General features: G+C 45.5%; 1 protein-coding gene across 3 annotated transcripts; it reads right to left on the reverse strand.

Annotated features, from left to right (window-relative positions):
- Nucleotides 1-1,872: 1,872 nt before the first annotated feature.
- Nucleotides 1,873-25,834, reverse strand: LOC135921433 (acetylcholinesterase-like). 3 transcript variants are annotated; one of them, XM_065455796.2, is made up of 4 exons: nucleotides 25,654-25,834; nucleotides 6,463-6,743; nucleotides 3,887-5,109; nucleotides 1,873-2,059 (listed from the first exon to the last, which is right to left on the reverse strand). In XM_065455796.2, the coding sequence occupies exons 2-4, from the start codon at nucleotides 6,727-6,729 to the stop codon at nucleotides 1,897-1,899; spliced, it is 1,653 nt and encodes a 550-aa protein (XP_065311868.1). In that variant the 5' UTR covers nucleotides 6,730-6,743; nucleotides 25,654-25,834; the 3' UTR covers nucleotides 1,873-1,896. The 3 variants fall into 3 exon arrangements, with proteins under 3 accessions (XP_065311868.1, XP_065311866.1, XP_065311867.1); XM_065455794.2 differs by having other exon boundaries at nucleotides 6,463-6,748; XM_065455795.1 differs by lacking the exon at nucleotides 25,654-25,834 and adding an exon at nucleotides 13,298-13,436 and having other exon boundaries at nucleotides 6,463-6,748.
- Nucleotides 25,835-26,106: the final 272 nt, after the last annotated feature.

A 26,106-nucleotide genomic window follows, 5' to 3' on the forward strand; every position in this document is an offset into this window, starting at 1 on the left:
GAAGAAATCCATACGACTTGACTTTGAGTGGTTTGCTGTTTTTTTTTTTCTGGTATAACATATTCTACCATGTATGTGCGAATGTTCCTTTGCTTGAGAAAGAGGGATGTGCTGTTATCGCCCGCCTGTGTGCGGCGTGCAACGTCACGACAAATAGCTGGACAACCACTGCGATCGCCAAGCTACTTGTGACACGTGACGTCCCCAGAATGTATATTATCGGCCAGCACAATAAACGGGGGACTTTCCCTTTCGTCACCCGGAGCGCGGCTCGTCGACTGTTCCTTCCGACACGCATACGCGTCACGCTCGTATGCCGTGTCACGACAGGTTCTGCGAAGAACAAATAAACCGCGAACCTTTATGAAACCAACGAGCTTTGGGAGAGAGCCTTGGCCAGCTCCAACCTCGAGAATCCGCAACGGCTGATTGCGAGGGTCCAAGACGCCGCCCAATCACAAAGCATTCTCGAATGGGGACGTCTCCCCAAAGTTTCATTGATGTAATAAGCATGTTTATTATCTCTCGCTCGGGACAGACAGAGAAAACAAGGATAGGAAAGCCAGGAAGGTCAACCACAACAGCACCCTGTTTGCTACCCTACACTGGGGTTGGGGAAAGGGGAATAGAAAGAGGAAAAAGGGAGAGTAAGCACTGAGTACGTGTGGGAGGGACAATACCCAAGGACACTATAAACGGTCTCTTAAGCCGGTGCACTTCAAGTATTGCACTGGTGCATGAATCGCTTTTCGAGCGAGTGACAGGTGTGGCCACGGTCCGAGTATCTTTGATTCGGTGAACGGTCTCGAGTCCAGTCGGTGTAAACTTGCCCGCAGAGAGAGGCGTTCGACATAGTAGCGAAGGCAGGTACACAATAGGTGCTCGATGGTTTCCTGGCACCCAAAGGATTCGCACGTTGCGCTCCCGGCCATTCACATACGGTAGGTGTATGCGATCGTGAACGCCACTCCCAGCCACAAGCGGCACAGCAAGGTTGTTGGCCAGGTGGCAGTTGTAGCCAGGGCAATTTGGGGTCCAGGGCGATTTTCGTAGAAGTATACAGTGTAACATCAATGGCTAAAACCTTTGTACGAGTATGCCTACTATACTTCCAATACACGCAGAAGGCTGAATTTAAAAAGGAATGTGTGCAGCTCACTGCTAGCAAGCACGCACTAGTGATCAAGCGAATGAGAGCAAACCGGGCTTAATATTACTACTGATAGGGCGTACCACTGTGTCTCCGGAGAATTGCTAGGCTTGCCATCTAGTACGCGTACCGTATTACAGTGCTCGTAAGACTTGGACAAATGCGTAAGGAGCTCCGAAGGACAGGTATGCGACAAGCACATGTCTTCTGAAGCTTTGTCCAAAGCTCTGTGCCGTTCTATCATGTCGCCGACCAACACCGAAATAGCAGCGGGCTGCACCACGCCAGTCGTGTGCGCCGCCGTTGTTTACACAGGCAGTGGAATGCCGTCTGAAGGAAGTAATAAAAGACTTCACCACGTGATCAAAGGGGAGCGTTAAGGGAGCGCAGTGAAAATGGGCTATATAACCACCTCCCCGAACTTGCGCGGGCCAACTTTCAATGGGCTACCTGTGCAGACCTAGAAATACCCAAGAAATTGAATGAGAGCACGGCTATATATACTGTTCTTTCTTAGTGGGTGGAAGGTTAGACGATCACACGTCTAATGCGGAAGATGCAGGTTAGGCCCACACCTCTCCAGCGTAGAGACCCGCAATGTGCTGCGGTATACAGAAACAACGAATAAAGAAGTTCTTGCGATATTCTTACACGAATGGCTCTTCAGTCGCACTTATTCAGCTTAAACACCATAGTCACTGAAACACGAAGACAGTCACTGATGAAGAGGTGAAATTTTATTTATTTCAGCAAGATACTGATGTATTTGTGTACAGTGACCTCCAGCGTTCGCACTGGGTAGCGCGGAATCCCTGCGTCTCGTTGAAGTGTCCTTGACCCATTACAATCACTGCTGGTGTAGAAAATGTGTACTGTGGCCATTTCTGCGCCATGGGTAGTTCAGGAGTGCTGTATGAAAACAGGAAATCCAACATGTTACTTCCGTGAACGTTCGTGGGAGAAATAAAGGTGATTTGGCTAGTGGAATGTCCGTAACCAAATGCTTTAAAAGATACTCCTCGCGAGAAGTAGTGTATGCGCAATGTCACGAGAAAAATAAAAGCAGCGACCAGCCATAGCTCGCAATGGCCGCTGGCCTTTAAACTTTTGCGATACGCTGTACGTATCGAATAGTGCAGCTTCATAACGAAAATGCACCGTAATGTGGCGATACTGCATAGCAGTAGTTAAATTATGGGGTTTTACATGGCAAAACCACTTGCTGATTATGAGGCATGCCGTAGTGGGGGACTCCGGAAATTTTTACCAACTGGGGTTCGTTAACGTGCACCTAAATCTAAGTACACGGGCGTTTTCGCATTTCGCCCCCTTCAAAATGCGGCCGCCGTTGCCGGGATTCGATCCCGCGCCCTCATGCTCAGCAGCCTAACACCATAGCCACTGATCAACCACGGCGGGTTGCATAAGAGTAATAAATATAGCCCCAGCATTCGTGGCCCAACGACCCTTGTTGATTTCATGGCGATAACAATTAGGCGGACACTGTAGGCATGTACACGCTACCGCCTCCTTACGCTGTGCTGAACGCTATATGGCACGGGCATTGATTATTACAGCGCCGCGCCACTGGTGACGATACAAGTTCTGTTCAGAGCTGCAGTGCCCGACGCGTATAGTAAATCCCGAAGAAGGCGTTTAAAAAAAGAAACCTTGTGCATGAAAACTCAAACATGAAGAAACCGAACTCCACAATGGGCTTGTAGTGGTTGACTGTACCAGTGATAAGAGTTCAAATAGTAACAATGATTGATCTTAACGTGTTCCTTAGTAACCTACGTGTATTCACTTTCGTCTGCTTCGCTAGGTCATGGCGACATGCACCCTATAGCACTGCAGGAAAATTTCAGCGTTCTTTTGCGCTCCTTTTTAGAACGTATAATTTAGGGAAAAAATATAAGAGTTTTCGCATTGATAACAATGATATGGATATGCCTTTACACATTCTTCAGAAATACGCTGAGGGGAGTCTTCTAGCGTAGAAATTAAAAGGAGCAATCAGTTAACCATCATGCTGCGCAATAATTCTTCAGAGTCTCGCACGTAGCTGGCTGTTTTTGGGAAGTGGCTTTAAAGGGAGCTTCACGTAATTAGCCATTCTAGGGTAGCTTCTAGCACCTACGTGTAGCTAATCGACCACTAACCGTAACGCAAGCTGAAGTAGTATTATGCACAGGAGTAGCTCAGGCTATTTTAATGAAGAAACCTTAGAGCAAAAGATGCGTTCAAAAGCATAATGAGCAATGCACAAGCAAATGTAAACTTTGGCGTTTCATTAAGCGTGTATTTCAGCTCCGTAACAAAAAATTTGTATGTACATCTGGTTGGCTAAGTAACGTTGGACAGAATACCCATACGGTAATCCTCGACTGGTGTCAATTTATGGCAGACCAAAAGAAGTCTTGTTTCACAGAGTAGATCATTATGACACTATTTTGTGGGTGCAAACCATTGTAAAAAGCCACATTCCCATTCAATGGTGCATACTTCAAGCAAGCCTAAGTTTCTTGTACATATGGCTGGAACGGCTGTAAGTAGAGTTGCCGGTTTGTCGAACTGGTAAGCTTCACGACAACAACATGCTTCTAGTTACCCCAGTTCGTGACTAAGACATACAGGGAAATGAGCAACTACAAAATCAAAAATTGTGGAACAAGAATCATAATTTGGTTCTGAGTACTGCACTAATGAAATAGAAAAAAGAAAGAATTTGCGTACCCGTTCTCGCTGAAACTTGCCAGCATCCGAATGAACGCCTCACTCATGCGGCCGTCCAGGGAACCAGGGTCTTCGGCGTAGGGTTCACCGAACACAAACTGTACATCCGAGGCGTGCGGCACTCCCATCCATTCTGGCAGCGCAGACTTGGACGACTTATGGGCGAACACATAGACGAACACCTTATTATTCCTTTCGTCGTGCTTTTCTCCAAAGAACCGCAGCGGGCAGTTGAACACTCTGTCAGATACGTAGTCAACGTACTGCCTCCTGAGTGCGTTGTTGTCGCCCTGCGGGACTTCATCCGTGTACTGCTTTAGCATGTCTGGAAGGTCTGATTTAAGAAGCCCTAATAGTGAGGCACGAAGAGAATCAGTGATTACCTCTGTTGCAGCACCGCTAAGATCTTCGACCAAGAGCTCCGATTTCTGCTGAGCGAGAAGAAACAGGGCAGCTTCGTCGGAGGTTACGCCGGCTACTACATCGACCGATGAGAAGAATCCGCGGTTTATGGCCACCCAAGGATGCCGGGGAAGGAACTGGTTATTGTAGGTGATACTGAATGGAACGAGCCTTAGCACCATGTCCGCAAAAGTAGCGTTCGAGAGTTCATCCGCTGACTTGTTTCGCATGCAGTTCACAACCTCTTCAGGATTGGACGAGATGCTGATGGTCCCTTCCCTGGAGCAGCCGACAACATTTGCAACTGCGTCACCTTTTGCCATGTTCTCTTCTACAGTGTCCCAAATATCGAAGCTGTACATTGTGCCACTCATCAACACGGCTCTCCTGAAAAGACCAGCGCTCATCGGGGACAAGATGTGGGCATGCGCGCTGACAGCGCCTGCACTCTCACCAAACAAGGTGACTCGCTTTGAATCTCCTCCGAAAGATTTGATATTGCGCTGCACCCATTTTAAAGCCATGTTCTGATCCATGGCACCAACGTTACCAGGTGCCTCGGGAGAGTTCGCATTCAGAAAGCCTAGTATGCCAAGTCGATAGTTCATAGCGACAACAAGCATGTCAGTAAGAGCGGCGAGCCGTGCTCCAGTGTAATTCGCTTCATTAGCGCTGCCGAAAGCGAAGCTTCCTCCATGGATCCAGACGAGGACAGGTCGCCTAGAGGAAGTTCTAGAGGCGCTTTCGGGTACCCAGACGTTGAGATGCAGGCAATCCTCTGTGATGGTAACGCCGTCCAGCTTGAAGTCAGGCATCGCGATCTGCGTTAGGAAAGGCCATTATACAAGCTGTGCGTTGATGCATGCTGAAACTTGAGATGGGTACACAGGACTTGAAGGAAGCAGGACTTCATTTGTACTCGTTAAGATATGTAGAAAATTGAAATGGTTATGTAGAATATATATAGATATTGCATACTTTCGAGGTTTGTTTGGAGTAAGTCAGCATGACGATGACCTTTCAATGTCACTGCGCTGTGCCGGCCACCATGACAACCAGTCTGTTAATCCAGGATACAGTGACCACAATAATATTTGTACCACATCTATTGTCGAGTGACTAGTCTACATAGCTGTGACTGCCCTTGTTTTTTTACAGGTACAATGTTGGCAGCATGACGACAACTAAAATCTCCCTCGGCATTTTTTTTCTCTCCGATTTTTGCAGTGATGGCGCTGCAGCGCATGGCCCTCGACAAAAATATCACGTGAATAAATTTGTAAAAACCGCAGAAACAATACAATCATATCGGACTTTTACGTCCCGCAGCGAAATTTTGGAAAAAACGGAATGCTGATCCGTTGGAGCATATTAACGTGCACAATTTTCTGAGTAAGTAGGTACTTTAGAGTTTGGCATACATTATTATATGGTTGCCACAAAGCAGGAATACAATAGATGGCGTCGTAATGAGCAAACAATCACCAAATGGAATGAGCCACAGCGTGTCCGCGAGCCACATAGAGACGTTGGTTTCCGAAAAAGACTACTGGAATGCCAGAAGTAATGGCTTGGCTGGCTTTTACACTGGCTCACTCACAATGCGAGTTTTATGCGAGTTCACTCCAGCTATAATCAACAGGCTTATGCGTGAAAAATAGTTCGATATATGACGTAATTCCATACATCCGAATTCTCCTACAACAAAGTTACGTTCGTGTTTTCGAATGCATTCGTTACATATGTTTATCTCTAGTAGAGGGAAGAAGAGAGGAAAGAATCTAATAATTATACACGAAACTACGCACAGTTTACAGTTATTTTTGTCTGCAATCTAAACTGCCTCTCAGTGTCATTAACAATGCCGTTCTCGATGCACGCACAAGTGTGTGCGGATCTGCTCCCGCAGACTTTCCTGCAGACTTTCCGCAGCGTACCGGCGCAGCACCTCCATCGCAGATAGTGTACCACGAAAGGTTTGTCTAAGTGTCTGTTTACACTCAAGGCCTTGCTGGGACTCGGGGCAGCGGATCCCTCGAGTTTCACATAGTCAGTGTGCATTTTGGTATGCACTAATTTTTTAACGTGAGTGTCTTAGACAACCAGAATAATTCGTATTTCGTTGCTTTGTTGCATTCTTGTTTGACAGTAGATACGAGTGCATGTCCACGCACCTGAGGGCAAGCCGTCGACCTTGAAGTCACGTCGAGAGTGCCTTCCCAAGCACTCTTAGGCTGCGGAGGCAGAAACCGGAGCTTTCCAATAGGTGGTTCGGCGAACGGAATGCCGCGGTACTCCTCCACACGTTTCCCCAGGACACGGACCAATTTGCCACGAACTGCACCCTCTGTTGTCACCCTCCGGATGTGTCTTTCTGTAGCCACGGCGCTCAACGTGCCAGCGAGTAGCAGGGAAATGACCACAGTTCCTGCTGATGCCATTGTTCCGGGCTGTCCTATACTGGGGAGGGAAGGACGATTTTCAACCAAACATTCAATGACTGCACACGCCATTCAGTATAGATTTTTGCACTGAAGCAATTCCACCCGGTGTGTTCGAGAGCCTGCACGGTGGTAAGTTTCGTCTATTCGCGTCCCGCGCGGTTGCTCGCTCGTGGTGCCGGCTCACTCGTCAGCAACGCTTCGACCACGTCTCTGTGACCCTGAAACATGTTACCCGTGGAAGTGAGTGTGATAAACTGCCGCCATCCTAACATCCATATCTAAGCATCCTAGCAGATTTAATACCCATTAGATTTTACGGCGATTATTCAGTGGTGAATCGCATGTGCGAAAAAGTCGTAGTTTTGCCACAAGAAGGAAGCATCGATTACGACAGCAAATTAGTACGCAGCTTTACGATGTAAGGACAGAATTTTATTGTCCGCATAAACTTAGAAACGTTCGCTTACTAACTACATTAACAAGTATCGTGTCGGCGCGCACAAGAAACCATCCCAAGAAACCATCCCATCCCAAAGAAACCAAATTTGGCGGCAGCAGTTGCGGCGGCATGTCCTCCTTCTAAGAAAATTCTTCTTGCCAACAGGTTGATCAGTGGCCTGTGTTCCTGCTCGTCCTTGGATCCTGCGTCGTCTGTGGCCACCGTGGTTTCATTTCCACGTGCGCTTGCACCCGCTGCGAGTGCTTTCAAGCGTCTGAGCCCTGTACTGCCTGCTGAGTCTGCGCGGACTGCACGTGACTTCAACGAGGACCATATAAGGACGCACACAACGGCACTGATTCAATTTGGCGGCAGCAGTTGCGGCGGCATGTCCTCCTTCTAAGAAAATTCTTCTTGCCAACAGGTTGATCAGTGGCCTGTGTTCCTGCTCGTCCTTGGATCCTGCGTCGTCTGTGGCCACCGTGGTTTCATTTCCACGTGCGCTTGCACCCGCTGCGAGTGCTTTCAAGGGTCTGAGCCCTGTACTGCCTGCTGAGTCTGCGCGGACTGCACGTGACTTCAACGAGGACCATATAAGGACGCACACAACGGCACTGATTCAATTTGGCGGCAGCAGTTGCGGCGGCATGTCCTCCTTCTAAGAAAATTCTTCTTGCCAACAGGTTGGTCTATTACTTCTGTACACTATCAAAAAATTAATTCTGCCGCAACTGCTGCCAAAAGTTCTTGTTTTACTGTTCGTAGTGTATATGCTTCACTATGCCTACCACAGCGGAACTGGCGAAAAAAATTGCATCTCTTGAAGCAGTGCTGAACGAGAAGTTGGATACACTGATCGATGATTTAGTATCAAGAATTAACATCAAGCTACAGAATGTAGGACTAGGTGAGCACGCTTCCCTCTGTGAAAGTGTTCAGTTCATGAACAAGGAACTGGACACAATAAAACTAAAACAGGAAGAACTCGTAACCTCAAACAAGGCGCTCTTATCGCGCAACGAAGCGCTCGAAAGAAAAGTGGCTGATTTAGAGCAATATTCGAGAATGAATAATGTGGAAATTAAGGGAATCCCTACATCGCAAGGTGAAGACTGCGGAGTCATTCTGAAGCGAATTGGCGATGCTCTCGAGTACCCTCTCTTACCCGCCGATATCGATACGGTTCACCGTGTTGCCTCTAAATCAAATGAGAAGAACATCATTGCTCGCTTCTGCTCACGGGATAAGAAAAACGAGTTCATTAGGAAGGCAAGAAGAGCTAGGCTTCGCACAGAGCACATTGGTTTCACAGGTGGCACTAGCACGCCTGTGTATGTAAATGACCACTTGACCATTGATAACAAGAAGATGTTCTCGAAGGCGCTGGCACTCAAAAAAGAAAATAAGTGGAAATACTTATGGACAGAAAACTGCCAGATAAAAGCCCGCAAAACTGATGATAGCAGGGTCTATCGCATTTTCACTGAGTCCGACCTTCGAATCTTCACGTGATTCACTGTAAATATTTTTTTTCCATTTTTTTTCCATGGCCTTGCTTTACCCCGTTGACGTAAAATCTTGTCTTACCGCAAATAAACGATCACTCATTCACTTCAATGCTCGTAGCCTTCGCAAGAACATAGATGGAATTAATAACCTCATTGCCTCACTTGACCATGTCTTCACTTTTATCTGCATATCGGAGACTTGGCTTTCTGATTCCGACAACAACATGAGCGGTTTTCCGTCTTATCAACCCGAGTATTGTCATCGTCCAACTAACAGTCATGGTGGCGCCGCCATTTTTGTTTCACAAGCTATTACCTACGCTCGCAGATTTGATCTGGCAGTTAACGTGATTCATTGTGAGTCAGTGTGGATAGAAGTCGACCGGTCATTCCTTAATACCAACAAGAACTTGATCCTTGGTTGCATTTATCGCTCACCGTCATCTTCCCTTAACGATTTCTTGCTTTCTTTTGATGCAGTATTGTCCAAGCTAGCTTTTGAAAATAAAGATGTGGTGATTGTAGGTGATATTAATATTAACTTACTTGACACTGAAGCTACCTCGTACACAACTTACACAGATTGTTTTGCTGGATTCGGTTTTGAATCGCTCATTGACTGCCCAACTAGGGTAGCCCCTCATGGGAGCAGTACACTTATTGATCACGTGTTATCTAACATTTCACCATCGCCTTGCTCCGGGGTTATTAATACTGACATAACCGATCATTTTCCTGTTTTTCTTACATTTAACAATGAAATACATGAGAACGATAATAGCTACTTTACTTCCGTATTTAGTGCAGATACCTTTATTGAAGTCCTCAGTGAAACTGACTGGTCGCCAATTAATTCTATGTCTGATCCCGAAGAAGCACTAAAGAAATTCTGCACTTTATTTTTATTGGCCGTTTCGACTAACACACGCACTGTAAAATGTGGGAAAAAGTATAAATATCCTCGCAACCCATGGATGACGGACGGTCTTCTAGAAAGTTTAAGAAAGAAGGAAAACATGTACAAGAAAACTAAACGTCAGCCCTTTAATACTAGACTAGCTAGACGCTATAGTAGATACTGTAAATTACTGAATGTTTTACTAAAACAGGCGAAAAAAAAGTACTACGAACATAAATTTGATCAGAATAAAGATAACCCCAAAAAGCAATGGCAGTTATTGAACACTTTTCTTAACAAATCGCCTATTAATGCCTCTATAACCAAAATAAATTACAAAGGTCTCACTCTTTCTGACCCCAACGAAATTGCTAATGCTTTTTCGGACTACTTTTCTTCTGTTTACACTAATAACAACATACATGCGCAGTTGCATAATACTTTGAGCCGTACGACACAATCATTCTTCTTGTTACCAGCTACACCAAATGAAGTGCGCTCCACGATTGCTAACCTTAAAAATACAGGGCCTGGCTTAGACAATATTTGTGTCAGGCATTTAAAACTGGTTGCACATTTAGTTTGCGACACGCTCTGTAACATTATTAACCTTATCTTCAAAGAAGGTGCATTTCCTTCATTTTTAAAAAATGCCAAGATTATTCCTGTTTTTAAGAAAGGCGACAAACACACAGTTAATAATTACCGTCCAATTGCAATTCTGTCCTGCCTTAGTAAACTCATTGAGAAATTATTTGTTAAACGTCTTAATAACTACTTAACAAAGTTTAAATTGCTAAAGAACAATCAATTTGGTTTCCGCCCAGGAAGTTCCACGAATCTAGCTGTTCTATCTCTAACTGACTACATAAAAAAATGCATTGATTCGGGAAACTTAGTCGGATCTGTATTTTTAGACTTCAGTAAAGCTTATGACACGGTTAACCATCAAGTCCTGTTTAATAAACTTGACTCTTATGGTATAACCGGTCCTGCGCTAACATTCTTAAAAAATTATTTACTTGACCGGCCGTACACAGTACATGCAGCAAATACTTTCTCAGTAACAAAATGTATTAACCAAGGTGTACCACAGGGATCAGTTCTGGGCCCTTTGCTTTTCCTTTTATATATTAATGATCTTCCGGATTCTCTTAACTCCACCAACTGCGTTCATTGCATTTTATATGCAGATGACACAACCATATCTTCATCTGACAAATCTGTTACTACTCTTACTTCTAAATTAAATATTGCATTAAGTAACATTATAAAATGGTGTAGTAACAATTACTTAGTTCTTAATCCTTTAAAAACTAAATTTATGTTATTCAAAAGTGCTCAAAGGGCCTTAACTTCTATTCCTGAAGTAAAGCTTGGAATTCATTCAATTCCCGTTAGCACCGATGTCACTTTTCTTGGCATACATCTTGACCCTAATCTTACAATTCGCTCTCACTTCCAACATCTCAAGCACAAGACTGCGTTTGGTATACGTGCATTAATCAAAGCTCGCCCTTTTTTTTCTCGTGAGGCTCTGCTAGCGTTGTATTATGCGTTCATTCATAGTCACATTAATTACGGCATTGTTTCATGGGGCAGCACGTACGCTTGTCACATATCATCAATTCAACATATCCAAAATCAGTCAATACGCATTATCACTTCTAGCTCCATGCAATCTAATGCCTCTTTGTTACTTCGAACGTATAATATCTTGCCTATTATTAATTTGTTTCAGTTTAACATACTCGTCTTACTCCACAGGTTGCTTCATAATAACCTTACGTTTCCGTTCATTGCAACTGACCTTTGCAGAATAAAAATATGACCAGATTTGCGGCTAACAACAATTTATTATTACCCATGGTTCATACCAATTACGGCAAAAAAACATCTTCCTTCGCTGCAATTTCTCTTTGGAATGAATTACCATCAACCATAAAATTCTGCACTTCTCTTGCAATTTTTAAAAATCACCTTAAGCATCATTTCCTGCGATAACTTAACTACGATCTGGCGGTGTACCTTTGACTTTTATCTCGCATGTCATTTCTTGTATTTCACCCATGCTTTTTTCCGACTTTCTGTTATAACGTGCTTTTCCTGTTTGATTGTAAATGACATGTCTAATGATGTATTTGATCTGTAGATGTTGTTTTATAATACGCTAATTTGCTGTGTATTGATATCACCATCAATGTTGTTATTATTAACCGAGGGTCCCACTACAGTTCTTTGACTTTGGGACCCTCGTCTGTATATTCGTCATGTAATTACTTTTGTTTTGGAACCAATAAATCTGAATCTGAATCTGAATCTGAACACACAAGACTCGATGAGCGCGCATACAGGATGCAAGACGCTGGACGCTGGTATGAGTAAGAACGGCAAGAGCAGCGAGCGAACTGACCTTCGTGCGGTCTATCGCTTCAGCACAAGAGCGGCGAGAACCCTACGCGTAGAAAGGTATGAGCCGTTTGCAGAACTCTTTTCAAGACACGTTGCGCGTGACCGCGCGCGTCCTTGCAAAGTTTGACTCGTTGGTGGAGTCTAGCCCTGCCTCTACGCTTCCCTCCATAATGGCTCGTGAGACCGAGCCGCAACCGTCAGTTCCTTTTGCGTCCGGTCGCGAAATGCACAGTGGCTGCTAGTGTTCCGTCTATATGCTCCCGCAGGGCGCAGAGCTGTGCATAACCTTTCCGGCGCTGTTCGCACCGCTATTCGCCAAGCGCTATCACGTGGTGGAAAATGAGGACAAGGGTTCAACGGCGCCGCTGCGAACCCAACTTTACGGGCGCGACGCCAACTGGCCGTTTCATTCAGTGTAATCGACAGTGCAGAAAGCTAGAGTAATATTTAACAGTCTTGGAAGTGAACAGCAATTTACAATAGGTAGCGAGGTACCGTAAGTGGTAAGGGAATATATCTACTTAGGGAAGGTAGTGAGCGCCGATCCGGATCATGAGACTGAAACAATCAGAATGAGAATGGGCAGGGGTGCGTTTGGCCGGCATTCTTAGATCATGAACAGCAGGTTGCCATTATCCCTCAAGAGAAAAGTGAAGAACAGCTGCGTCTTACCAGTACTCACGTACGGGGCAAAAACCTAGAGGCTTACGAAAAGGGTTCTTCTTAAATTGACCACGACGCAACGAGCTAGGGAAAGGAGAATAATGGGTGTAACGTTAAAGGAAAAGAAAAGAGAAGATTGGGTGAGTTAATGACAAAGCGAGTTAATGAAACGTGAGGTAATGACATCTTAGTTGAAATCAAGAAAAAGAAATGGGCATGGGCCGGACATGTGAAGAGGAGGGAAGATAAGCGATGGTCATTAAGGGATACGGACAGGATTCCAAGGGAAGGGAAGCGTAGCAGGGGGCGGCGGAAAGTTAGGTGGGCGGATGAAATTAGTAAGTTTGCAGGGACAACATGGCCACAATTAGTACATGACCGGGGTAGTTGGATAAGTACGAGAGAGGCCTTTGCCCTGCAGTCAGCGTAGCCAGGCTGCTGCTGATGATGATGAATCGACATTGCAATCAGCGGACCGTCGAGCGTGCGTTGCATTCATCGGCTCCGGGTTGCAGGTACGGCATTCGAGGATATTAGGTCAAGCACCTTCGTGAAGTGATGCGAAAGACGTCACTGGGTCTGGCGTCAGCATCACAAACATGTGCTAAAATGCGTCTACTTCTTCTTACAGATTGCGGTGAGTACCTGTTTTCACTGTCTTCAATGTTGTGCTCCTTCGGATCGCCAGCTGGTCGGTCTGCCCCACGACGCTGGCTCAGGAAGCTTTACGTGTCCGTTGCCAACGAAGGAACTAAACGCAAATGTGTCAGCCTGCGTAAACTGCTTCCTTACCTGTTGGCCAGCGCTAACCTGGCGGTACTGCGCATGTTCCGGCACCTCAGCGACATCTACGTGCTTGCAACAGGATAAAGGACGGACGCCTCTGGGTTTCCACTTCAGTGGCTCTGGCGGCAGCATCGCAAACATGCGCTACAAATTTGCCTACTTCTTCTTACAGGTATGCAATTGGTATGGTTGTAAATGAGATAGAAGTGATGATCGTTTCTTGTTGTTGCTGCTGCCGGACCCTCCCACGTTTTTTTTTCCCGAAAATAGCTGCCTCTCCTTTGCACATGTTGAAAAGCCTGTTGATTCTTTCAGGCAATATAGAAACGAATCCGCGTCCCACAACCGAGAAAATGTTGGCCGAATTGCTATCAGGACAGGCTCGTATAAGCAACGAAATATCAGCACTAACCACTAAAGTTGCCTCTTTCGATCTTTCGATCGAACTAGAATCACCTGTCGCCAACGCTACGGATGTTGCTGAGCGCGTGCAGGCAATAGGAAATACTGTTTCTAGTCTCTCAGATATGATCCGAAAGCTGGAGCGTAAGAACGATGACTTTAAAAATCGGTCACAACGGATTACCTTGGTTATTCACGAATTATCTGAAACACTGAACGATACAACTAAGGCACTTCTTACTTCAGTACAACGCGTGCGGACGTCAAAGATTTACGTCACATCTGATAACATCGAGCGTTGTCAAGACTTCGGCTAAAAAGGACAGGTAAAGGTAGACCTGTCATCATCAAGCTGTAGGGTTTTCGTATTAAATTAGATACCTTAAATAACGCACGCAAACTGAAAGGTTCAAAAGATTACATCAGTCAAGACTATTCTGCACGCGTACGTCAGGGTCGCAGGTCCTTATGGAAGAATTCAGCGGAACTCAGAAAAGTCACAAAGAAAGTACGGTTACAACAAGAGCACTTGATTATCGACAGTGTTCGGTACGAGTGGAGCGACCTCATAAAGCGGGTTGTCAAGGCATCTGATAATATCGCTCCAAGAAATTCCAACTGACTTTCACATAAAAGGAAAGTCACACTTCTGAACTTTATTGCACGCAGCTTGGTTAATAAAAATGCTTGTTTCAACTGGCTTGTAGACCGTCACAAACCATCAAAAATATGTGTTACTGAGAGTTGCTTAAATGACTCCATTTCTCAAAGGGAATTTCTGCCGCCATGGTTACTCAGTATTGAGAAATGACTGGACGACTGTTGGTCGCGGTGGTGGCGTAGCGCTTTTTATTTCCAAGATATTAAATACGTCTTGCTACCGGAGCTTCTTGACAGCGAATTGGTTTTGTGCAAGTTTGACTTTGGTGGCTTTACTGTTAAGATTGGCGCTGTATACCCACCGACAGATGATGTCAATTGAATCCACGCTCTTACGGATTATATTGCAGTACACAGGCTACAAAAAAGCCAATTGATTACATGTGGCGATTTTCTTTCTTTCTTTCTTTCCTTTATTTGTTTCCATTGCTAAAATACAATGACGAGGGCTAAGATAAAAGCTGCAATGAGGCAGCTTGAGGTGCCCTTAGCCCCCGTGTTACATGGTGGCAGTGAGTAGCGCAATCAACCGTTCGCAAAGAACATTACATATAAATAATACTTACAATCATCAATCAAGAGACTTTTCTATGACGGAACAAACAAACAAGGAACAAAGAAATGGGATAAGGACAAATAAAAGCAATGCAGATAGTAGGCACCACCACATTACATACACTTGGCAATACATAAATAAAAGTTAAAATCCCGTACACTTGACGATGCATAATTAAAGGTGAAAAGAATCGATGGTCGATTATTATTGTAATTATTAAGTGAAAGAAAAGGACGAGCAAAAATTATGTCATTACAAACATTAACAAGACACACATGTGAATATAGGTGAGAAAGAATTACGCTTGATTCATTATTTAGGAGAAGGTTCTGATAAGTAACGACAGTTCTGACCGTGTTATGTTAATGATGTCAATACCAGCGTCATGTAATGTATTAAGCAGTCTGGGTAATTTATTTTTCGTCATTTGCAAACCGTAGTTAGTTCTTGAAGGGGGTATAGACCAATATTCTCCGCGTAGGGTAATATAGGTAGCTGTATTTCTTTGCAGACAAGCAATTTCATTAAATACGCTGTTTTCAGAGTTTAGTGCCCGTTACACTGACTGGCATTCTCTTTCTTCTACTGGACCTGATCGAGCCATCTGCGACGCTCTAATCAATCTTGCTGTGTCACATGATCTAACACAGTTCATTAGCTCGTGCACCCGAGAATCTGCTATTTTGGATTTGGCCTCCCTGAGTGATGGGCTCCTGTATAGCAAATGTGACGTTGTCTAGGGTGTCTCCGATCACAAGGAGGTAATTGTCCATCTAGAGGTTGCTCTAGGGCCCAATAAACCAACATATAGTACTGTCCACGACTTTTCTCGAGCTCACGACAATTCTATCGTCGCCTCGGTTGCATCACAGTTTGAGAAGTATATGTTTTCCAATAATGCCTTAGGTGTTGACTTGTTAGTTGAAATGTTTCACAATAATCTCAAAAAGTGCATAGCTAATTTCGGACCAAAAAATGTGTGTAACGCGAAACCCGAAGCATCCATGGTATACTAAAAAAATTATACCGTTGATTCGCCGGATAAAGCGCTTTCGCCGTGGCTCTCGCACTCAGAGTGTCCGAGAAAACTAAATGCTAACATCACTTAGAAAAATTGTTAAGACTAAAATTTAGCATACTAGAGACTGCTACTATAACAACACTCTGACGACATTCCTAAAAGATAACCCATCGAAATTCTGGAAAACAGTTGTTCCTTCTGTATCCAACTCAACTTCTATGGCCATTAATCGACAGTTGTGTTCCGATGCTGTTATGATCTCTGAAGCGCTCAATACATATTTTAAATAAGTTTTTGTTGGAGATGACGGCATTATCCATACTTTTCACTGTGGTAGTGCTTCAGCATGTTTTCAAGAGCTTCAGATAACGTTCAGCAGAGTTCACAGCCTCTTGTTAAATACTGATACTAGTAAATGAACAGGAGCAGACAACATTCCAAACATGTTTTAACGAGATACTCCGAATACTGTGCGCGGTATCTGACTATCATCTTCTAAAAATCTGTCCAATCACAAACTGTTCCCAGTGTCTGGAAGGTTGCTGAAGTTGTAGAAATACATAAATCTTGCAATATGCAAACAATTTCCATTTATAGACCAATCTCGTTATTATCGAGTAGTTGTAAAGTACTAGAACACATAACTCATGAGCATATTATAGAGTTCTTCAACGATAACAACAATCTTTCACATCATCAGCATGGTTTTAGATTTGGTTACTCCCCGGTTGCGCAACTAATTGAATTCACTCACGACGTTTCCACTACACTTAATAATTGTGGCCAGATTGACACAATATTTGTTGACTACTACAAAGCGTTTGACCAGGTATGTTATGCTAAGTTACTTATGAAACTTGACACTATTTTTAGAGGTATGCACGGCAATCACTTGCTTGGCTGGATAAGAGGCTACTCGCATCTGCGGTCCCACTTTGTCTCATTTATTGAGGAGCACTCATGTTCAGTCGGTATTTCTTCCGGCTACCCACAGGGCTCCGTATTAGGACCACTTTTATTCATTATATACATTAATGATGTCGAGAGCGTTGCTATAACACTCCTGTTAAACTCCGTTTGTATGCAGACGACTGCGTCTTGTACTCTAACATCGCCAGTGTCGATGCCCGGGAGATGCTGATTAATACGTTCAATGTCTTCTGCAACTGGAGCAAGACCTGGCAAATGGAAATTAAGTTCGATCAAACGGTATCTAAAACCTTTTCGAACAAAAAGAAAACCCTGAAATTTGCTTACAGTAATGATGAGAAGATTTTGACTTACGTGACCGAGCTCAAATATCTCGGTGTAACTTTTCATTCCAACTTAAAATGGCACAAACAGGTCCACTTCATTTGCTCTATGGCACTAAAGCGACTTGGACATTTAAAAAGAACACTAAAAACAGCAACCAAGGAATGCAAACTAGCAGCTTACGAATCCCTCGTGAGACCCACTCTAGCATACGCCTCGGTTGTCTGCTCGCCTCACTGCGTATCTGATGTATCAAAACTTGGGCTGTGCAGAAGAATATTTATTTGTAATCGATGCGATTGCGATTTCTTCCCTTCTTTGCATGCTGGCCTGCTATCACTTGAGTCATTGGCACGTAGGCGCACGTGTGAAAGGATTATTATATTGAACAAAATTGCACATGCTTCTGTCATTGTCGACATACCTGTGAGATTTGTTAGCTCCTCGACACGTGTAACGCGAAGAGCCAATCCTTTGAATATTGTTCCCTTTCGAGCTCACTTAGACAGACATGACATGACAAGAACTTTACTTGAGTCCTGAGGGACTGAGATCTTGGGGAGCCTTAGACAGCTTCAAATTTTTTTTTCTTGCCAACATGTGACATGTTGATTGTATGTTGTCTTCATCCACTTACCTACTCCTGCTATGTCTCAAATCTGAGACAGCAGTATTTGTAAATAAATAATAAAATAAAATAAGATATTGACGCTGTAGTCCAGTGTGACGCTGCGCACCAAACTGCACAAACCGCACTGAATGTGGCAAAGCTTCTTACGCGTCGCCGTGCGGATGGACAGATGTGCGCCGGCGACTAGTAAGGGTACCGCGTAGAGGCTGAGACCGGCCGGCTCCGAAAGGGATATGCGAGATGCGTTCGCCTTGTTGAAATACTTATTGTTCAGCTAAAGTGACGTTTCTCTCGAGTAACACCCATGCTAACGCTGAGATTCGTACGCTTGGCATGAAAGGTTCCTAACTTGTCCACGTTCTTGTGTATATCTGCAGCGCTTAAAAGACGCGGTACAAAGAAAGAACGACACGTATGTGTCGCACTGCACGTATACGCCAAGGATATTAGCTTGCCAACTATCCCAATTCATTGTGTTGCTTGTACGATTGTTCTGACTATGCGGGTCTAGAAGAGTGCGTACAAAACAAATTAAATATTAGCAGATACAATTTGCCCGTTGAACTCGGGTATTTCAGCGCTCTGTTTCTTATTTTCTTTTTTCGTTGGCGTTTTAATTTTTATGAAACTTTCATTGATGTGCTAGTGCTCATTTTTTTTTGTAGTAAGGGAAAGCCTCGCGCACTCCCACTTATGAGAGAGCTGTGATATCTTCAGCATTTATCACCCACAATATGTTGCTTGTTCGATCGGCCTTGATCTACATGAGCAATGTATAATTCTGCCTGAATTCTGCCTATACTATAGTAAATTGAGCTGAGTGGTATGAAGTGATCAAGAAAAATGTGTTCTGATATTGCAGTCTGCAATGTGTGAATAATTACTTTGCAAGTTTGCCATCTTGATGTGATTAGTGCAATCAAAATATACTGTTGCTACTCTTAATAGCATGTTGCCTTTCCAGTTGCTTTGAATTCTGCCCCAAGGTTCCAAGGCTTCCATGAACCAGCACTCTTGCCCTGCTGCCAGCAGCCATTCGTGTTTCCATTCCCTTCAATCATTCAAATCACTTTATTGATAGGCCTGCGATTTTGTGAAGTGGGCCTGGACCCCGCCTAGATTTCGGCCAAGTGTTCTTGGCCCTTGGTGGCTTCCTCGGCCCGCTGGACGTCCCAGAGTTGATTCTGCAGGTCTGAGCTGAGCAACACAGACTCACAGCGCGAAATACGAAATAAATGTATTCTAGAAGCTCATGCATCTTGGATCTTTTTGCACTTGCAGATTTCCACTATGAAGAAGCAGCTGTTTTTTCTTCAGTATGCATTAACCGTAATAAATAAGCTTTGCATAAAGTGTGCTTATGTGAACATCTGGAATGCGTTTAAATCTACGTGTATGCACCGCATATATCGAAAGCATGTAGCCGCTGTGAGCGATGGTTAGGGATAAAGGGCACGCTGTTAACGGCCACTGACATAACCACAGGCACGATAGTTCGCTTGGCAACGATAATTAATAGGCTGGTTTCGGCAGCCAAAATGTCCTTACCTAATTGCCAACCTTAGGTGTGCGAAGTTTTCTTTAAAACACCCTTTAAAACATTTCTTGCCCTCCGGCCTCGGCGACAAACCTCCATATGCGTGCTGAAAAACATTGCACCGCTGTTTGTTGCAAGGTACTGCGTGTTTGCACGCGAACTTTTGAACTATTCAAGCCCCGGGCGTAGCCAAGATATTATTTCGGGGGGTTAGGTCACTACCCGGCTCCGGCTAGGCCAATGGTTCGAGCGTAGCCTGCATTAAAAAGTGTCATCTTGCTCAGCACTTGCAAACAATTGTGGCATGTAGCTCGCGACCAGCAGACAAAAAAAAAAAGAGCAAATGGAACACAGCACGACATTGGCCTCCTGCGCGCACGAGCAGTGGCTTCACTGCATAGCTGGAACATCATGCCGGACCTATGCTCAGCTCAGCTCCCTGTGGGAGCATACTCGGGAACACAACTGAGCTCTCTACGGAAGCATACAGAGGAACACGCGAGGCGTTCATTTGAGGGATCGCCAGTCGTTTGTGCGCAGGCGCGAGTAAGAGTGAGCGCGAGAGTGAAAATCTGGGGGCTTTTGCTCCTTGAAGATATGACTCTGCCTAGGCAATACGGAGATTTCTTAGCGCGTGTTGTATAGGTTTGTCTCCACGGAAAAAGGAAACTCAGGAGAGGCCCTGACGTCACTCTTTGTGAAACAAAAGTGAAGCCGGAAGTTGGCGTTACTCACGGCGTTGCTCCGCCTATTGGGCCAGCTCTCCTCTCTTGTTTACATTTCTCTCGAAACCACGCCGTGCTGCTCGGACCCGCGCGCTCCGCAGCAATACTAGACAATCGTTAGCACATTAGCACGATTCCGCCAAAGAGGGTAAAAATTCCGGCGGATGTTCCTTCGTCCGTTGCCATTGCCGTGGCACGGTACATTGCGTACAGCGTTGCATGCGCGTTCATTTCAGGAACTTTAGTTCCTCTTGTCCCACCTGGCCACAGCAACATTCGGTAGAGCACGGTCCAGATAATGCTGCGCAAGAAAACACGGAGACCAACGCAAACCTGCCCGCACGGCGCCTTTGCTACGGCACGAAACCTACGGAGCAACACGTGTGAGCGCACAGAACAATAACAAAGCCGCCATTGTGGCCCGAAAGGCGGGGCCACTACAGTAAAGAAATAAAAAAAGCAACACAAAGGAGAACCTATTACGTCATTTCCTCCACCATTTTCTCCTAGCGCGCGGAGGGGGTAGGGCCTCTCCTCAGTTTCCTTCCTCCATGGTCTCCTACACATGCCGGCATTGCGGAGTGCGGTCTAGTTTGTTTACGCTCCGCCGCTGGCTGCCCGCCCGGTGAGGCCGTTGGCACGGCCGCCCCGATTGGCGGTCGCTTTCTTTGAAGAGGCAAGGTTCTGACCGGTGTTGTATATGTCGCGGGTCGCTTTTTTCGTCGAGACTCTAGATTAGATTATTTGCAAGCACCACTCCAGGAGGGCACATGCAACCGGCAAACCGATGGTTCAAGAGAGCACCCGAGTATATTATAAAGCAGGCGGCGCAGGATCTTCTGAGCACCGAAGGGGTAGCGGGAGGATCAAAGCTGGAAGCAGGGCGGCCCGCGGGATGAGGCCGCGGGCCGTGTATAAGATCGGCTGTCCACTGCCGCGGACAGTTAGTTTTTTATGCGGACACCCCCTGGCACGCGCAGGCCTCTGCGAGCGGGCCCGGACCCACGGACCGTTCCGGCTTCTAGCTTTGGTTCTCCCGTTGCTGCTTTGGTGTTTTGGAGGCGCCGCAAATAACACGAAATAATGACACGTTATTACAATGAGGAAAAACACCATTGAGTAAATATAATTACGTCCAGCCGCGAACTTGTGACGTGAAGTTCAGCATTGAGTTGTAGTCATTATGTCTCTATAGTTTTGTATAATATGGTTAGTCTGTACTAGTATGCCTTACTTCATTGTTTTGTGGTACACGTTCGATGATTCACTGTGCTGCCTGAACAACCAACAAGCACGCTGTGCTTAGGTTGGACAGGAAATGAAAACCTATGTACCAAATGAAGATGAATAAAATTTTTGATTTGATTTGATTTGATTACCGCACCCAGCGACTTCTGTAACATCAGTCAGAACTTTCTTCGACTTTCTCGTGCTTGCGGCGCTGCAGCTGGGTCATTAAGCGTCACTGGTGGCCTTTCAGCCAAACGCGGTAGCTACGGTGCTCTACCTTCTAGCTATTTACAAGGTAGATTGCCGCAAGGCGCGAGAAAGCCATGATCCTCCACGATTAACTTAGCACAGGCGCTGCAGGTGCGAGACACCCGGTCCGACACAGCGGTCGCCACATCGGCCGTCAGTGCCCGCTGCTTCACCTATTTGACCGCACCGGCAGTCAGCGTCCGAGCGTAAAGAAACGATCCCACTCCGCAATGCCGGCACGCCTAGGGACAAACGCCCACATAGAAACCTTCGCGGTAGTGCCTAGGAAGAGTCATATTCAAATGGCAAAAGCGCCCAGATTTCCTCTCTCGTTACCGCTCTTGCTAGTCCCTGTGTACAAACAGCTGGCGATCCCGCAAATGCACGTCTCGTCGGGAACACTACTTGCTGCAGCAGCACAACGCCACCCCCCCCCTCCCCTCCCTCACTTCCTCCCATCCCCCCACAGCCTTTCGCGCTACGGAAGATGGTGCGTTTTCTCTCCGCTTTCTCATTCGAGCGCGTCATATTGAGTCGCGGTCGCCTGCTTCCCTCGCGTGCGTTCACTCTCACGTACAGCGTACGACTTGCGGCGACGGTTTTTCGCCCTTGATCTTCATATCGAACATCGCAGCTACGCCGACGGGCATATACTTCCTATCTGAATAAAACGGGCAAGAGTCGGCCATTGACGCATATGTCCGCAGTTATTACTCGAGAAAATGATAGCGAAAGGCAGATCGAGCTTTACTGCCCTGACTAGAGGGCGCCTGTTGATGTCTCACCATCAAAATAACCCGCACCCTCTGCTGTGAGTAAGTAGACGGAAAATACAAACTGCCGCAGCCGCTAAGTCCTGCGTAATTAACAATGCACGTTATAGGGAAATATGCACGAAGTTTATGTTCGTTAAGTGTTCCTTGGCATTGGCGGCCCATTTCGCTAAATATGTGTCCCGCATTACGATTGGCTGGAGTTGTTTTTTTACGAGCATTGAATGCCTGCATAGCGTGATGTCATTGTGAACGATAGTGCAAACCAAGAGCCTGAACTTTTTTCGAAGGTAACGCCAGCGCCATAACGCGCACAAAGCTCTCCTGTAACTGCAAGAACAGTCTTTACGCTCTTTTTATCAGTACAACAAGAGGCCACGTTGTCTACGTATGCAAGAACCCTAGGAAGATATGAAATTTTAACCCTCGGAAATTTTGTTCTTTCAAGTTACGCATAGAAAATGGTTCTGAACACAAGTAAAATATAAGCGGTGGCATAGGCTGCCTTGTGTTATTGACGATAAAGGTGTAATCAGAATGGAGATAGAACCATCGACTATCAGCTTCGTTGCGCCATTAGCATCGCGTATTCTGCACCTGTTCTAGTACACTAAACAGGAACGAGTGATTCACCCTGTCGAACGCCTTAGCCAAATAGAACACTATCATTGCCATCTGGGCAATCCCCTCAGCTACACACTCGTGCATCGTTCTCGGGACATGAATCTTGGTCTGCATAGACAGGTCACTGATGCGACATATTTTATGATCAGCTACCACAGATCTTATCACGACTTGCAAATGTTTAGCGAATACCTTTGCAAAAATTTTGTAATCTACATTGCACAAGTAGATGGGCCGATATCCATCCGTTTTCTGCAATTCAGTCGCTTCATTGCTTTTGGCTATAAAGACTGTGTTGCCCTTCGTGCATTGTAGCAGTTAGGTACCCTACTTCCAAAGTCTCACTGTACGCCTGAAGCAACGTCATAAGACGGAAAGAAAACACTGATAACATGCGATAGCAAGGTCATCCGGGTCGGGTGTCTGGTCTTTCGCTAACGAATCATTGCATGCAGCTTCTTCATTGATATCACTATTTTCGTTTGTTTCATCATAATCACCCTGGTCTAACTACGGCAGCAATGATACAAATTTGCCAACAGACGCATCTATATCAAATGCCTTACGGCTACGAATTAGTGTTTGATAATGTTCGAAAAACGCTTTAGTTATTATAATCGGCTCTTAAACAATGATTTCGCCATAATCCATATCTAGTATTAGTTTACCCAGAGCGTGTAGGTCTCAGCTCATCAGCTAGAGACCTACCGTGAGGCTGTTCTTTGAGAAAACACGCGAGCTTCTGCACCTCAGTGCTTTTTTGTGTGTAAAAATCTTTTAACTGGGCCCTAGTACTACGAATATCATCAAAGAACAGTGGTGAGCAATTGCTGCAATGTTTTGTGTCCCACGAGAGCTCTGAGAGCACCCGGCGTGGTTGCTCAGTGGCTATGGTATTGGGCTGCTGAGCACGAGGTCGCAGGATCGAATCCCGGCCACGGCGGCCGCATTTCGATGGGGGCGAAAGCACCCGTGTACCTACATTTAGGTGCACGTTATAGAACCCCAGGTGGACGAAATTTCCGGAGTCCTCCACTACGGCGGGCCCCATAATCATAAAATGGTTTTGGCACGTAAAACCCCACATTTTAATTTTTAGCTGTGAGAGCGATGGCGTCTGTGCATGTTCTTTGGAAGACAAAACAAGCAATAGTGTACCCGAATAGGATGACAAACGTGCATCGCATAAAAATTATTCGCAAAACGGAAGTATGTTCGCGTACAAAGCCTACTCGTCGCGCATGCGAAAAGAGCGCTGACGCCACAAAAAAGAAAGAAAGAAAGCGCACATGGCAATGATCGTCCTGAAACATATAACACAACTACAACAGGGGGCGCAGCAATAGTCAGGTGGTGGTCTAAAACGACCGAGAAAGCATCGACGAGGTCACTGCAAAGCTCTAAGAGGCGCGACCTAGTGCACACGCATTTCTTTCCCGTTTACTGTTAAATCGCCCCTGATATTCACTTTCTCGTTTAAGAAAAATAAAGCCAATAAATAACCTCCACGCATGCTTGCCGCCGGTGATTAAATTTTTCTAAATGAGAAAACGCAACGCCTCTGAAGGTACCATAAATCGATATTTATTTTACGAGGACTCACTGGAATGCCCACAACCCTCCATCCTTACATACTGACTTTCTTTCATGGAGTCTGCAGTGCCCTGGAATAAAATTCTTGACGGATTTATTGACAGTCAATCATATATTGTGATTCGAGGGGACAATATTGATTTCCAAGTGCGCGATGGTAAGGGAACTTGCCAATTTTAGGCGATCGAGTCTGATTTCGGTACAACAACAACAAAAAAAGTTGCTATCATTTTTAAAAAATAATATCAAGGCATCGCTTCAATCCAGTCGGCCTGGAGAAAGCTCTGACCTTTATAGTAGGGGCAAGTGTAGGCCACCAATAAGGCAACTTAAAGCCTGCATAACATAAGCAGCCCGTGCACACGATCTTGACGCAGTATAAAGGAACGTTTAATTCATTCCGGGTATCAGCAGTGAGGGACGAAGTGTGCTGCCGAGCTGAGCAGGGGGCAAACAAGAATGCGTGAGGAAATATTTGCGGAGATTTGAAGTAAAACCATATAAATGCCAGTGTGCTTCGTGACGACATGAATCGCGGCAGTACTACTCAACGGCAGTGCTATACGTGAAGCCATTACTTCAACAGAGGAAGCGGGACCGGAGCACCGCCGGAGCCTCTTGCCTAAGAAATTCAGTGGGCATCTGGGGCTTTGGCCATTCGAAATGCTCTGTGGCTAAACCTGCACCACAGGCAATAATAATGAGCTCACGTAATTTTCTGTCGCACAAGGCGTCCTTATTTTTTTCTTTTTTTTTGCGGGATGCACTATCATTGCACTCCAAAGAAAAATTTAAACGGCAAAAAGAAGCATTTCGCACCGATAAAGAAGGACTACCAGATTGTGCCACACATTCTAGTATTCACTGCGCGCTAGCAACGCCTATTTACCATAGCACGCCGGAAAACATCGTTAAGGAATGACAATGAATGCCTGGTAGGCGTGTTCCGAAAGGACTCACCGATGATGGACGAAACACAAGTCACACTTTACAGGCAGCTTTCCAAACTACAAGTACTGACCAACAGCGTCCCCGCAGAACGTTTTCTGCGAGGGATGTTGCTTTTTGTGGTGTAACTCGTGGAAAGCGAGGCTACGCGGCGCGGTCGCTCTCCGCCGCTCGTGTGAAGAGGAAATGAGCGACTGCTTTGGGAAAGCCGGCAGAATCGGTGCGGGAAAGGGGCATCATCCTCTCCTGCAAAACGGGTGTGCGCGTGCAGCAAGCTTGTTGCAATACTTGCTGTCGACGACCAAGTCTCCCAACGGATACGAGACGTTCAACCGTTCCAAGGCTCCTAAAGTTTCTGGAGTGGCTGACAAAGGAGACAGCTTCGCAACGGCAAGGATCTAATTCAAGAGCGATATGGTTACTCTGCTGGTAAGGCAGAACAATCTCCCATAAGAGAAATAAGCC

Source organism: Dermacentor albipictus, chromosome 10, assembly GCF_038994185.2.
Source record: "Dermacentor albipictus isolate Rhodes 1998 colony chromosome 10, USDA_Dalb.pri_finalv2, whole genome shotgun sequence".
Classification (NCBI taxonomy): domain Eukaryota; kingdom Metazoa; phylum Arthropoda; class Arachnida; order Ixodida; family Ixodidae; genus Dermacentor; species Dermacentor albipictus.

What these genes read in the sequence shown, in the direction of transcription:
- LOC135921433 (XM_065455796.2), bottom strand. Translation starts at nt 6,729, where the DNA reads ATGGCATCAGCAGGAACTGTGGTCATTTCCCTGCTACTCGCTGGCACG. An exon ending in GGTCGACGGCTTGCCCTCAG is followed by an intron (nt 5,110 to 6,462) that starts GTGCGTGGACAT and finishes TTCCTAACGCAG; the next exon opens with ATCGCGATGCCTGACTTCAA. An exon ending in GCAAGTTTCAGCGAGAACGG is followed by an intron (nt 2,060 to 3,886) that starts GTACGCAAATTC and finishes GTTTTCATACAG; the next exon opens with CACTCCTGAACTACCCATGG.